Source organism: Sebastes fasciatus, chromosome 3 (assembly GCF_043250625.1).
Source record: "Sebastes fasciatus isolate fSebFas1 chromosome 3, fSebFas1.pri, whole genome shotgun sequence".
Lineage (NCBI taxonomy): Eukaryota > Metazoa > Chordata > Actinopteri > Perciformes > Sebastidae > Sebastes > Sebastes fasciatus.
Window position 1 is genome coordinate 8,125,276 of NC_133797.1, and position 14,656 is coordinate 8,139,931.

The following is a 14,656-nucleotide window of genomic DNA, read 5'->3' on the forward strand; positions in this document are numbered from 1 at the left end:
CTTATTAAAAAAAAAAAAAACAGCTCCAGGGGACTACCGCGACTCCCCACCGGATCAACAAACTTTTTGTTTAGACAGATTAGACACAGCGCCAGTCATTATGTTGTATATTGCACATTTAAAGGAACAATAATTTTCTTATTAGGGTTCAAGCCCCGAAGGGGCAGAACCCTTCTATGTTTGTGCCAGTTTGTTCTTTTTATTTGTTGTCTTATGCCGCGGCTCAAATTGCCGTGAGCTGGAATGAGCTAGAAACATGAAACTTGACACTATAACTGGAAATGATGTGCAAATGCTTCTCAAGGAATATGAGCCAAATCGACCACATGGTGGCGCTGTAATTAACGCCCAAACACGCGATTTTGGAAAGGCCACACTCCTCACACCGTTAGTCCGATTGACTTGAAACTTGACACACATGTCCAGCTCCACGTGATCTACAAAAAAGTTGCTTGGACCACTAAAGTCCGCCTATCTAGATTTTCCGCCATATTGGATTTTTTGAAAAACACATTTTTGACATCGATCTCCTCCTAAACCGTAGGTCCGATTTCTACCAAATCTTCTGTAGATCATTATTGGACTAAGCTCATCTAAAGTTGCATAAAGCTAGTTGATATCTCATTGCGTTTTGAAGATGTTGACCAACAAACTTTTCAATGGGAGGGGCTAAGCAGGAAATTGGCCATAATTCATTGACAATTAATCCAATCATCATAAATCTTGGTATATATCTTCAGTACGTGTTTGGGAAAAGGCGTACCAAAGCAGTGGTCGCTTGACCCATAGGGGGCACCACAAATATCAGTAAGTTGTACCTCAAGATCCGGTGGACAGAATTTTATCAAATTGGGTACTCATTCTCTGGGGACAAAATCTGTAGTGTCATATTGATTGGTACATGTGGGCGTGGCCTATTTAGCATTATATGCTAAACTTTGCCTTTGCCCAATTTGCTGTGAGCTGGAACGAGCTAGAGGCATGAAACTTGGTACCATAACTGTACATAATGTCGTAATGCTTCACATAAAATATGATCCCAATTGGCCACATGGTGGCGCTAAAACATTTTTCAAGGCAAGCCCCCTCACACCATAAGTCCCATCGATTTGAAATATGACGGACATGTGCTGCTGAATGTGATCTACAAAAAAGTCTCTTGGAACACAAAAGTCCACCAACTAGATTTTCCGTCAAATTTTTTACATCTCCTCCTAAACCGTTGGTCTGATTGCTCAAAAATGTTCTATGGATCATCATTGGACCAGGCTAATCAAAAGTTGCATAAAACTTGTTGACAACTCGTTTCTTTTTCAAGATATTGACCAATGAACTTAAAGAGGGCGGGGTTCAGCACATCAATAGACCTAACTTCACAAGCCTTTGGCCCATCATTTCCAAACTTGCAGGATATTTTTACAAGAGTACCTGAAACATATCCTGAAAGTTTCATTCAATCGACCACTAGGGGGCTCTACAAGTCAGACTGGCCCAATTAGTTCATTTTGGCAGATAAGTGCCATGTTATCAGTAGTTATGTGAGATGACCGATTCTCACAGGGACCCATGAATGCAACATCAGCGGATGCTGAGTTTCGTTTCTTGTTAGTGGTGAAGAGGAGTGATGAAAACACACGGAGGTTATTAGGGCTGTTCATCATACAGAGTTGTCCTCTATCAGCCATCCAGGCATGTGTGTGTTCAGCAACACGTGAGTAAAGTGTTACACTTGGTGCCTTGAGTTTATACTGATGTTGTAATGTGTTCTGTTTGTTAGCATAAAGTCGTTTACTAAGAGTAGACTCTCAGATGTGAAGGCTGCTCTGAATGTCTCTCTGTTGTGATTAGTATTGAAGTGTCTACAATGACGATGTCTCAGGCTAATGCTCATGTTGTGTTATAATTCACGTGACCAGCTAATTAGCAGTTTACCTTTAGGTTATGTTAGGTTATGTTAGGGCAGGGGTTCTCAACCTTTTGCAACTGATTGTCAAAACATTTCCGAGGACCACCTTCCCAAATAAATGAGTAAAAAACCTAACATGTTTATACAACAAATAATAAACTGGGCTGTAGATATGTGTTATGCCACTGTCAGCTGTAATGACCAAAATACATATTCTGCTTACCCTCAGTGAGACACTTGGGCTTGCCTCTGGGAAATAATGAGATCAAGTCGTGGTGGGATGGGTGAGAGGCTGACACGCAGAGTAGCATTCAAAGTTGCTTTCAGTTTGTTCCTTGCCTTTGATTTTGTGACAGTCACAATGGAAAACCCTGACTCACATAAATAGGTGGTGGTGAAAGGCAACAGAAATTTGATTGCCCGTTTTGACAGAGAGGGATATTGACTGGCAGCCAGTATCCAGAATGAAGCAAGGTCTACTTGTGTGAGCTGAAGCTTCATATTTCCTCACCACACGCTTCGGAGCTTTTACTGGCGCAGGGTCGTCTCCCACATCACTTTTTCACTTTAAAAACCGATCCATTTTGTCTCACTGCATCCGAGAACGTTAGCTAGCTAACAGTGGCAAACACGTTTGTCTCTACCTGATGATGTTTGGTGTTTTTACACAAGGCCTATTGAAGGAGGTTGGGTCACAATTAATCAACGCGCCTCCGGGGTACCGCACATGCGCAGTAATATCTGCTCTGCACTCGCCGAAATTGAGACGATCGCAACGCACGACCGCAGCTCCAGTTACACTGCGCATGTGTTATACCCAATACAAGACCCGTGTCCGCCCGTGTCTCGGCCTCCTTCAATAGGCTTTGGTTTTACGGCAGCTGGCATCTTACCTCCTTTAGGTTTTACCTGTTCACTTTGCTAAATAATACTAAAAAAATAATCTAGTACCACTGCCTCCGCGGCCCACTAGATGGCCTCTGCGGCACACCGGTGTGCCGCAGAGCGCCATCTAGTGGGCCATCACACTGGTTGAGAATGGCTGTGTAAGGGTGACCATATTTACAGACCCTCAAACCGGGACCCTTAAGTGTACCACACGTTCACGTAAACATAACCTAATTGACACGTCCAACTTGGGGCCTTTCCCATTTGTTCTTTTATACGGCTTGACTCCTTTCCTCGACTCCTCTCCTCGCGTCTTAGTCCCGCCCACGGGAGATGCGAGCGGAGGAGGCGAGGAAAAGACTCGAGGAGAGAGGAAACGAGGAAATATGTTTTTAGAGACATGAGACGTCCTTTCCTCTGAAGCGTTACGTGAAGCGACGTCCGTTTCTGATGACAGCAGCAGCTGATCACATCTGGATCGAGTAGCAGTATTTCTCTCTGTAGCCTGTTACCTGTTTAACAAACACCTGCACATGAATAACAGCTGCAGTCTGTGTTTATACTGTGGACTGAGTCCTGCTTAGAGGACCAGCAACCATCTCTACTGGCACAATGCCTTTATATTATTTATTCATTATAAGCGTCTGTAGTTATTGATATTCTGACAGTATAAATTATGTATTAGGCTGAATGTTTCAGGGAAAAGTGAAATGATGTAACTCATATCAAACCCGACGCTCAGGAATTATCAGCCTCATGTTACTGAATGGAAATGAGGATAAATGACGTAAAAGGTGTAAAAGACAAACCCTCCTTCTGTCTCTGACTTTAACTGGATCATTAATAAAAGTTAATGGGGGAAAAAACAGATCATCAAAAGAAAAACTCTTTCTAATAAATGAAGAAAGATATTTTAAGTCTTTTCATTGTCAGCTATTATAAACCCCTTTCAGGGTCAGACTCCTTCAGTGACGGTGTGTGAAACAGAGATACTGAAGGTACTTCTGCTGCTGGAACACTTCACCATCAACATGATCCGTTTGTTGTTCACACCTACAGTTAACACAGGTTATAACTACATGGTGAATCAGAAGACAACTAAAATATAAATCTTTTAATCTGTGATCTGTCTTCACTCCGGTATGAAACTCTAGTGATGTTGATGTATCAGATCAAACCGATCAGCAGCAGCGTCCAATCAATAACTGATATCCAATAAGGGGGCGTGTCGGTCGGTAAAAAACTTCCTTGGAGGAGCCATGAGCGAGGATACACTGGTGTATCCTCGCTCATGGCTCCTCCAGCAAGCCTCCTCGATCCTCGATCCTCGATCCTCGATCCTCGCTCCTCGCTCCTCGATGCGCATTTTATGAATTGGGACGTCCTTCAAGATGGAGCACTGAGATTGATTTCCGGGTCACAGCCGGAGGATCGAGGAGACGAGGAGGCGAAAAATGGTGAAATGAGATGCAGCTCTGGTGGATTGTCAGTACTAAACTATCTCTAAACTAAATTAAAGGGACAAATTAAAGGGGCAGTGAGCTCAATTTACCGTATTGACGATTGCTACCAAATTTTCTGTGGATCGTTATTGGACCAGGCTAATCAAAAGTTGCATAAAGCTTGTTGACATCTCATTGCGTTTTCAAGATATTGACCAATGAACCTTAAGAGGGCGGGGCTCAGCACATCAATAGACCTAACGTCACAAGCATTTGGTCCATCATCTCCAAACTTACAGGATATGTTCACAAGAGTACCTGAAAAATATCCTGAAAGCTTCATTCAAATCGACCACTAGGGGGCTCTACAAGTCAGACTGGCCCAATTAGTTAATTTTGGCAGATAAGTGCCATGTTATCAATAGTTATGTGAGATGACCGATTCTCACAGGGACCCATGAACGCAACATCAGCGGATGCTGAGTTTCGTTTCTAGTTTGTGGTGAAGAGGAGAGATGAAAACACGGAGGCTGTTCATCATACAGAGTTGTCCTCTATCAGCCATTCAGGCATGTGTGTGTTCAGCAACACGTGAGTAAAGTGTTACACTTGGTGCCTTGAGTTTACACTAATGTTGTAATGTGTTCTGTTTGTTAGCATAAAGTCGGTTACTAAGAGTTTCATTCAAATCGACCAGTAGGGGGTGCTTTGAGCGAAAAAAGCTTGAACCCGGGAGCTGCCGCTTTCGGCTGTAATTATTCTTATTTTTAAAAAAGAGCTGCTAAATTTGTGGTGTTTACTGCTACCGAATGAGTAAACTGGACAATTGTGTCATGCTGAACTTATGCTGAATGAGACATTTAACTTTTTGTCCTTATTTTAAGAAAGAGGTGGCTGTAGGTAGATGCAGTGTATTCTGTGTTTGTCAAAACTGACATATTGGCCCTACCAGTTGATTATGATGATCATTTATAACTGCTTGTTCCTTTTTTTGCAATAAATCTTGCAGGCTGGAATGGGGTAGAAATATGACGTGAGAAAACAAAAGGCCCTCCTCTGCTCTCCCAAAATGATTCAGACCACCCTCCCCTCCAGCATAAAGAAAACCAACATAATCACTTTTGTACAATCACAAATGGACAGAAATCCTAACGGCTTGTTTCAAACACACAATTTCTGAATAAGGGCTGTGTGTGTTTCTCCGTATATTAAGCGCATCGATACTTTCACAGTATTTATATAACACTGAAACCTGCTTTATTATATAAAAGATATGAAAATCTCACTTTTTACAATATGGCACCTTTAAACAAACCCCTCAATTTGCGTAATATTCAACATATTCTTGTTCTGCAATCCTCATATTTTATATTGCTGACTATAAAATTATTTTGTCAAATGTACACAGGATGCATGTATTTCAGTCCTCAATTCTTCCCTCCTTCCTCTTTTTTCATTCCTGTTTCTTTGTCACTTTGAGTTTACTGTAAGTGATTTTCACTTCAAAGAGAAAAAGGCATTGCTACACAGCCATATGAAATATATGAAACAGAGGGGCAGAAAACGAGAGACAGTCCCAAACGAGGGTGGAGAGAGAGAGAGAGAGAGAGAGAGAGAGAGAGAGAGAGAGAGAGAGAGAGAGAGAGAGAGAGAGAGAGAGAGAGAGAGAGAGAGAGAGAGAGAAATATAATCTGAACTGAATGTCTGAGAGGAGAGAAGAGATTTGTATGTCAGTCTGGTCCGTTAGGTTTAATCCTGCTCTGTCTTTATATTCTGGATCTTCACTCTCTAATATTCTCTCCAAATTACAACTACCTCCATGGTAATCCCATGCTGCTGTGGCCTACATTACACCTCAGCCTGTGTGTGCGTGGGTGCGTCCGATTGAGTGTGATGGAACCAGACGATTGCGGCGGCGGTGATGACACAGTCAATCAAAATGGATATCAGATATGATCAAATCCAATCACTCAGAAAGGTGGCCAAACGTTCAACAGTTCCGATTTAAAGTGCACCTGGATTACACGACCTGAAAAGCATAATCCTACTTTATCATGTCACATCTGTTTATGTAATCAGTGCTATACTGCTCTCTGGTGGCCGAAAAATAAACATATAATTAAAATAAAATAAATAAATAAATACAATTTCAAATAATAAACATAATTTGGTGCTGCAGAAATGTATTTGTTTTCTTTCCTATCCCTTCCTCTTATCCCGTTACATTTATTTAGTGACCCTTTGCAAGTGAGTTTCTTTCACTCCTTTCTCGGTTTATATCTACAGTTTACTATGAGAAGAGAAAAGATGAGAAATTTCTCAAATGATAACATGTTAGTAGACTTCACTAAAAACAAAGGACTGAATTGACTGAATTAACAAACCAGACCAATAATTTCTGTCCGTACAAAATGCATTGTAATTTAATGAAGTGATACATACAAAAATTGGCATTGAGTCCATTCAATGCTGTGCAAAATATTGTAGTCAAAATGCAAATATTGTATCAGCATCCTAGATACGTAACAAAACAAGAAGTCTACAGCTTTCGGCTCTGTGAGGCTGTAATTAGGTACAGCAATACTTGGAGCTGAATTCTAACATCAGCATGCTAACATGCTCACAAGAGCCCCTTTCACACGGCGATTCCGCAGTAGAGTGTTCCAGGAATGACGTATTTTTGTAGGCCAACCAGGAAGCTAGCATCCCTCTGGGTTCCCTTGACGAAAAGCCAATGGATTTTTACCATTGGGTTTCAGATTATTGCTGAAAATAAGCTCTATGGCAAACACATGTTTATGATACTTACATGTTTTGTTCAGTGTAAATGCAATCGCCAGAAGTACAAAGCTAACATTGCTAAGGCTAAGGCTGTAAAGGCGAGATGACAGTTACAGTATATCGAGCGACAGCGACGGTAGGGCCAAAAATGCGTCATGTGTCTTCAGGTGCTAGCAAACGAAGCCATGAAGCCAGCCAAGCTAAAGCGATATCTGATTACAAAGCCCCTGGAATATCAGGGCAAAACAAAGTGATGTTAATAAGATTCAAATTGAAATGTGTCAAACAGGTCTGAAGTATTTAGTTTGAAACATTTTAGAATACAAATAGTTCCAACGGCATTGGCATGGCAAATCCAGTGTCTCAGCTATGCTCCGCCTCATCTTTTGATTCTTGTCTTGTATGCTCCGTGTGAGTGTCTTTGAGGTCTTCAGAGGGCGAAGGCAGTGGAAGGGGCGGTTGGTTTACAGGTGATGAACCCGTTGGTGACCCTGGCGTCGCAAGGCTCACATCCCGACTGCTCCTCCGCCGAATATTGGCTCTTAAAGTTTTCCCTGGCGCCGTCAGTAACACCCCTCTTTCCTCTACCAGACCATCAAACACTGCTCCCAGACTCTGTCGTATTCTCACACAGAAGTCGGGAATGCTGAAGGCATACAGAATGGGGTTCAACACGGGGTTCAAGAATGCAAAGGTTGTGGCGAAGGGCAGCCCCACCTCCACCAGTTTGAGAGTTTTTCGCCAGGCTGTCGCTTCGATCATGCAGAAGATGTGATAGGGAGCCCAGCACAGTACAAATGCTGCAATCACAAATGTCACCATCCTTGTGAAGCTCTGGGACAGTTGACTGGGATCGGTTTGACTAGGGTAAGTGGAGAACAATCTAGTGCGTGAAGGGGATGAAGATGGACCGGAGGCCAGAGGCTTTAGAAAGATATTGATGTTTTTTGTGGTTGTAGGGGTATTTGGAATTCCTGATGGCCCATCTTTATTCACAATCAGTGCATTAGTGAGCCTGCAAACACTCTGCTGCCTCCTCATGCTCCTCTTCCTCAGGCTGAGAACAATTTGGATGTAGCTTCCTGCAATCACCACCAGGGGGAACAGGAATGCCAGCAGCAACTTGGAGATGGCAGTTGCCGCCTGCTTCACATCGCAATCTCTGTCCAGAGTGGCATGAGATGAGGAATACAAGGCAAAATTATGATAGCACAGTTTCTTCCCATCCGTTTTCTCAGTCACTGAGCGGAACAGGAAGTAAGGCAATGTATTAATTGCTGCCCACAGCCAACCCAACGCACACACCTTCCACGCTCCTGCCACTGAGCGATGATTCTGGCTCCACACCGGCTTGGCCGCCAGAAGGCAGCGGTCCACCGAAATGGCAGCCAGCAGGAAGGCTGACACAAACATGTTCAAGAAGAAGATGGACGCCTGTGCTTTGCAAAGCCCGTCGCCGAGCTCCCAGCTATGCGAGTAGTTAAAGTACAAGGTGAAGAGGGGCAGCGTCAGAGTTGCCAGGAAGTCAGACATGGCCAGGTTGAGCACCCAGACGGAGGCCACTGTGCGGCGCTTCAGGCGGAAGCCCACCACCCAGAGGATGAGGGCGTTCTCCAAAATCCCCAGGCAAGAGACCAGGCCGTGGAAGCAAACCACTACCATGTTGGCCTCGGTGTTGTTGTTCACGCTGTCCTCCCTCATCATCTGTAGCAGGGGACAGATCAGCGGTACCCCCGAGTCATTGGAGGTGATGTTTGACATCGGTGCCCTGAAAGATAAAAGACAGCGACAAGAAGCTGAGTTAGAACTGATTTAAATCAGAGTCAGAGTTAGGAGGTAGTGGTACACACATGCTTGTTCTTGTTTGAAAGCTGAACACTTGTTATCTTCTGCAGTAGCTGAAGTTTGTTCCAAGCATGGTCATGGCTGTCTACAGTGGAAAAGATTACGGGGCTGATGATGATGGTGATGATGATGGTGATGGTGATGATAAGAACAATAGACGTGCCTTTGCCTGTAGACAGCTGATACATCACCACCCCCTTTCTTCGTATACAGTGACTAAATGAAATGAGCGCCGTAATCGTCACGATTGTTAATGTTTATTGATCAATTAGAAATCTACTTTGCTGCCGTGGAAAGTAAATAGAAGCTTATCAAATGATAATTGTGATAATTAAATCAACAACATGGCTGACAGGTGATGAATCTTCTTGATGTGTCAGTATTATTCTTGGCAGCAGGAGGCTACTGTACTCTGCTGTGACTCATACAAGAATCTCATACTAGGGTTACATCTTTGGATTTGAATTACTAGAGCAGGAGAGACATAGCGCTATGACATTTCATGTATCATATTCACGTCCTACGCTAATGACACACTTACATGATGACTGTTCTTGAGAATTTGTAGAGAACTGCGCACACACCAGCTGGTAGGTGTGCACCCCAGCCTCCCACAATACACCACAATATAGTATTTCCTTTCGTATTCCTTATTCTCAAGAAACCCAAATGAGAAAAAAAACAAAACATTGTCCCTTTGATACGAACAACGTGTCCAATCCTGTTCCTGTCGTCTAACCACATACCAGCTGTTGAGCAACTACACTTGCTTAGTTAAACAATACAGTCTGGGAATGTTTGAGAACCCAAGGAGATACCAGCAACAGCATGCCATTTATTTATGTATCTATCAATCTATTTCATTGAAATAACTACCTTATTTGCAAAGATTGCAATATCAACTCCACACCTTTAAGGAATGAAACATACTATAAATTGATAGAGGTAATCACCACTCCTCTCTCCCAGTGTTCACAACATTATCTGACTTGTCAGATTCTGTTAGTGAGTGTGTTTAGCGTTAATGCAAATTTGTTTTAACGGTACAAATTTCTTTAACGCATTAACGCAACTTGCGATTTTAAATTAACCTCAGGATTAAAATCCGACGGGCCACTGTCAGGCCCGGCTGCTATTCAATCTTTCGGAAGTTGTAGCAGGCTCAGTTTTAAAGCTACAGTGAAGATATTGGCATAATATGAAACTAGAAAACATAAGGAATCCGTGTCAACCTAGCTTGTCGGGAAGGAGGGTAAATAACGCTTCAAAGTTAGGCTAAATTTTGGCGATGAAAAACTTGCATGGCCATTTTCTAAGGGGTCCCTTGACTTTATGATAATCACATGCAGTTTGGGGCAAGTCATAGTCAAGTCAGCACACTGACACACTGACGGCTGTACTTTAGAACAATATTATTCAAATAAAGTGTTTCCATTTAATTCTTACATAGAGCCATGGTCCCATACTTAGTCACATCCCATTGTACTGACTGGTGAGGTTTAGGGTTAGGTGAGGTAAACACGGCACCTTGTCTGCACATGAATACAGACATGAGTAAAATATATCCATTACACATTGCTGACGAGATAGCACGTCAACAGTAGACGTCACATAGAAGTGGTGTACATCATCTGAAAGCTGGGAACCTGAAGATTAATCTGAGATGCAGCTCAGCACTGTGTCAAGTTCTTCTAGTCATAAATCAGAAATAAACATCCATCCATCCATCCATCCATCCATCTGCAACCGCTTATCCCGTTAGGGGTCGCGGGGGGGCTGGAGCCGATCCCAGCCGACATTGGGCGAAGGCAGGGTACACGCTGGACAGGTCGCCAGTCCATCGCAGGGCTGACACATAGACACAGACAACCATTCACGCTCACATTCACACCTACGGGCAATTTAGAGTCCACAATTAACCTAACCTGCATGTCTTTGGACATGAATAAATTAATAAATTAATTAACCAAAATAAATTGTGAAAGTGTATAAGAGCTTAGAACATTATGATCGAAGTATATGATGACCATCCCCATGCTCTATTATGTCTCATAAATTGTTGCAGCAATTTTGAGGTTGATAACATACGTTACACAGATTTGGTGCTAAATTTAACCATTTTTTACCACTCAAGAATTCATAAAAATGATCAAAAATCCCCCCAAAATACCACATTAAGGCACCATGACCTTGAGGAGGACCTTAGAAAAAGCCATGCTATGATTTGGTATCAAAAACTTTTTACATTTGGAGATTTTTTTGGAAGTGTAATTTTTGGCAATTGGATGTTGAGCACTTCAGTTCTGGAAACTGCTCAGAAACCCGCTTATTGTCAATCTACCTAGTAAAGCGTCCATCTTCTGAATGCTCTAGGTCTCTAGTTTGTGGCTGTACAGTTTCAAAAAGTGGTCTCACTATATGAAATGGCTACTATGGGGACTAACATCATCACACATTAATACAATTGGACTCATTGGCTGCACAAGAGTCTCAGCTTTCCAGTCATACCCAATTTATGCAATTCCAAGAATGTCTATGGACCCCAGAATGCAGAAATATTCAAATAAACCATTTTAGAATGGGCAAAAATAACAGGTTTACACTGCATGCAAAAAACTGCATGGTTTTTGCCCCAAACTGTATGTGATTATCTTAAAGTGGGCATGTTGGTAAAGGGGAGACTCGTGGGTACCCATAGAAACCATTTTCATTCACATAACTTGAGGTCAGAGGTCAAGGGACCCCTTCGAAAATGGCCATTGATGAGCGATGCGCAGAGCAAGTGACGTAGTATATCAGGCGACTGTTATTGAAAGTTTTAAGTTTTAAGATTTAAGTTTAACTTTAGTTAAATTTCCATGAACAAAGAGGTGTGTGTTATGGCTCAGCGTGTTGACATAAGTGCCTGGTGAGCTGTCAACGTACACATTTGTAGCAGTGGATTGTGTTTGACACTGTAACCGCTTCTCATGAGCTGCTCTGCTGTTTGGTTGCTTTTGACATTTAATTGGATTTTATTAGGCACACCTAGCTAATATTTACTCTACACACATTGGCATAAATGATGTGAACAAAATATTAGAAGTAAAAAGCAATAATGCAACAGCACCATCAAATACAGCCTCTACAATAACATTAAAGTTAAGTCAACACATCTCATTTAAACAAAAAAAAACAGTATAACCTTAATGAAGGTCTGATTTATTGTAGGGCTCTTTTATTAGACTGTATACATGTTCACCTGTAATAAACTGGCCACAAGGCGTAGGCCTATATACACATCAGATAATGATATGATATTGTACCTGTCTGTAAACCCCTAATGTGAGATATAGCCACAGATTACTGCTGTACCACGATGAGCGTGATAGGAAGTGATAAGAGACTGTATCTTGTATCAGAATCTATTCTTTCTACATTTAAACAGAGCTGTTTATATTGTAGAGCCATATGGGGAAATAAATCACCAACCCTGCAAGCACCTTTTGAAAATAAATAAGCACCACATATGATTGGGTACAATATCCCCATGTTTAAAGCACTTTGAGTGGTCGGAAGACTAGAAAAGCGCTATATAAATTCCATATAAAATAATAACAAAATAAAGTCCATTTACCATTTAAATTACATGATATGAAACTGTGAATTAAATATAATAGAAAAAAAACATACTTACTGTGAGAGTATCAGGAACGCATGGAAAAAAGTAGGTCGACAAGGCACGTTAGGAGGCAGAGAGTCTAAATGTTAGGTTACAATTTCCTGTTCTGTCCGGTTCCTTTGTTTTACTGTCACACACAGTCATCCCTCCAGTTCTGTCACTTTCTACAGCTCTCCTGTTAGGGAGACACCCACTGAAACCCTGCCACACACACACACACACACACACACACACACACACACACTTCCCCTTGCTCCACCCTAGATACCTGATGAGTGAGGGAGGAGTGGATGCTAATTTGACTGTGGTTTAAATGCAGACAGGTAGGTTGTGGGGGAAATAGAGAGGCCTAGGAAATCCCATACAAGAACGACACACGGACTAAAATATGATATCTTTGATATGTCATTGTCTATTCTACATGACTGATCACCATGTCAAGGCTTGTGTGAACTTGTTCCCCTGACACTTCATATAATGGGCCATGATGATGCATTGCGTTGATACACAATGTATAAATCTATGCACGGACACATCTTCATAATGACATCTGTGCAGTTAACGCAACAGTCCTAATCTACTTTCAACTTGAACAACAACATTCACACTTATTTGGAAGCTCGCAGTATCTACGAGAGTAAAAAGCGAAGAGGACAAAACTGTGTTTTGCTCAGTGGTTACAAACGTCTCTGTCACCATCTGGTGGTGAACACGATTCAAAACACCTTTCACTTTCAATAGAGTGCTACAGGAATGTGTAGTTACCAGAAATGAGAAACCCAGAAATGAGTTGGTACTTTATAACTTTGAGTTCCCTCGTCTGGAAGTCACTGTGTTTTTATAATGGGTTTTTAGTAAGATGCCTGAAATAAGGTCTGTGGTTAACACAAGCTCAAGATAATTTAATGTTTTGTTCTATGATATAAAATGTGTCAGTAAATATCCCACTCGTGAATTATGTGTCTGACATTCTATTGGTTGTTGAATTTTGACAGGGTTATTGCTGTGTGCTCGTGAAACGTCTGCTCTCAGATTTCTCCTCTGCTCTTTTTGTGCAATAACCCTGTCAAAATTCACCATATATATGTATATATATTTATATATGTATAATTAACAAGAAATAAATAAATAAAAGGGGCTGATAAGCAGAAGAGTAAATAAATAAGGGAACTAATACAAAGACAAATAAATGAAGAAGTGAATTAAAACAGAAATATAAGTCACAGGTACTGCATTTAGCATAAAAGGGAACAGGCAACAACAGCTGTCTATGTGTCAGTGTGCTGACTTGACTATGAGTTGCCCAAAACTGCATGTGATTATCATAAAGTGGCTATGACTCTTGGGTACCCATAGAACCCATTTTCATTCGAATCAGTTTTTTCTCACCAAAATGTAACGCAAGTTTGAAGCCTTATTTAGCCTCCTTCGTGACAAGCTAAATGATATGGTTGGTCCAAATCTTCTCTCTCTAATCATTTTCTCTCTCCCTGTAGATTGATCATGACACCTGTGCTGGGCATTGTCCTGCTGATTTTGGTCCTATCAGGGCCCACAGTGGCCTTTGTCCCCATGGGGGTTGGGACGTCCACTCATGTCAGCATTACAGGAACGGCTGTATTGCAAAAAGTGACGGAGACATGCCGGGCGTTGGCCGATGAGGCCGGTCTTGACTTCGAACCCACGGTAGGATGAAAGATAACAAAATGTGCAACACAGCACAAAGTCACACACGACAACACGCAGAAACATACTTCACCCCCGTTTCAACACATTTGTGTGTTTAAATTCAGCCTGGATGTAAATCATAATACACGAAAAGCAAGAGAGGAACACACGGCAGAAATTAAATATAATATTAATAAGTATTTTTTCTTTAGTGTATAATCACTTGAAAATAAGAATCGTTGGGTTTTTTCGCTACCTTAGAATGAGGCATTTATATCTGCATACGGAGCCGACCGCCATGTTTCTACAGTAGCCCAGAACGAACAAACCAAACACTTGCTCTAGATAGGGCAACTTGCGCTTCCGCGTCGGCCACCGTAGTTCTCCTACACATTTGGCCCACGGGAGAAGTTTCAGTTAGTTGCAATTTGCAACCTCACCGCTACCTGCCACCGAATCCTACAC

The 14,656-nt window shown here is 41.9% G+C and overlaps 2 protein-coding genes across 4 annotated transcripts in view; one reads left to right on the plus strand and one right to left on the minus strand.

The window, feature by feature from the left end:
• The first annotated feature begins 1,617 nt into the window (after nucleotides 1–1,617).
• The window catches only part of LOC141763939 (von Willebrand factor A domain-containing protein 7-like), a 31,512-nt gene continuing 18,473 nt past the window's right edge, over nucleotides 1,618–14,656 (plus strand). Inside the window, exons 1-2 of one of the 2 annotated variants that reach the window (XM_074628771.1) lie at nucleotides 1,618–1,711; nucleotides 14,020–14,209. In XM_074628771.1, the coding sequence (XP_074484872.1) occupies nucleotides 1,692–1,711; nucleotides 14,020–14,209 (210 nt within the window). In that variant the 5' untranslated portion in view covers nucleotides 1,618–1,691. Of the gene's footprint in view, nucleotides 1,712–4,678; nucleotides 4,828–14,019; nucleotides 14,210–14,656 lie in introns of those variants that run through there. The other variant, XM_074628770.1, reaches the window with a different exon arrangement.
• Nucleotides 6,632–12,699, minus strand: LOC141763944 (prostaglandin D2 receptor 2). 2 transcript variants are annotated; one of them, XM_074628783.1, is made up of 2 exons: nucleotides 12,539–12,699; nucleotides 6,632–8,785 (listed from the first exon to the last, which is right to left on the minus strand). In XM_074628783.1, exon 2 carries the CDS (start codon nucleotides 8,776–8,778, stop codon nucleotides 7,381–7,383), a length of 1,398 nt encoding a protein of 465 aa, XP_074484884.1. In that variant the 5' UTR covers nucleotides 8,779–8,785; nucleotides 12,539–12,699; the 3' UTR covers nucleotides 6,632–7,380. The 2 variants fall into 2 exon arrangements, with proteins under 2 accessions (XP_074484884.1, XP_074484885.1); XM_074628784.1 differs by lacking the exon at nucleotides 12,539–12,699 and adding an exon at nucleotides 11,204–11,302.

Excerpts from the sequence above, each read along its gene's own strand:
- LOC141763944 (XM_074628783.1), bottom strand. The coding sequence starts at position 8,778 with ATGTCAAACATCACCTCCAATGACTCGGGGGTACCGCTGATCTGTCCC.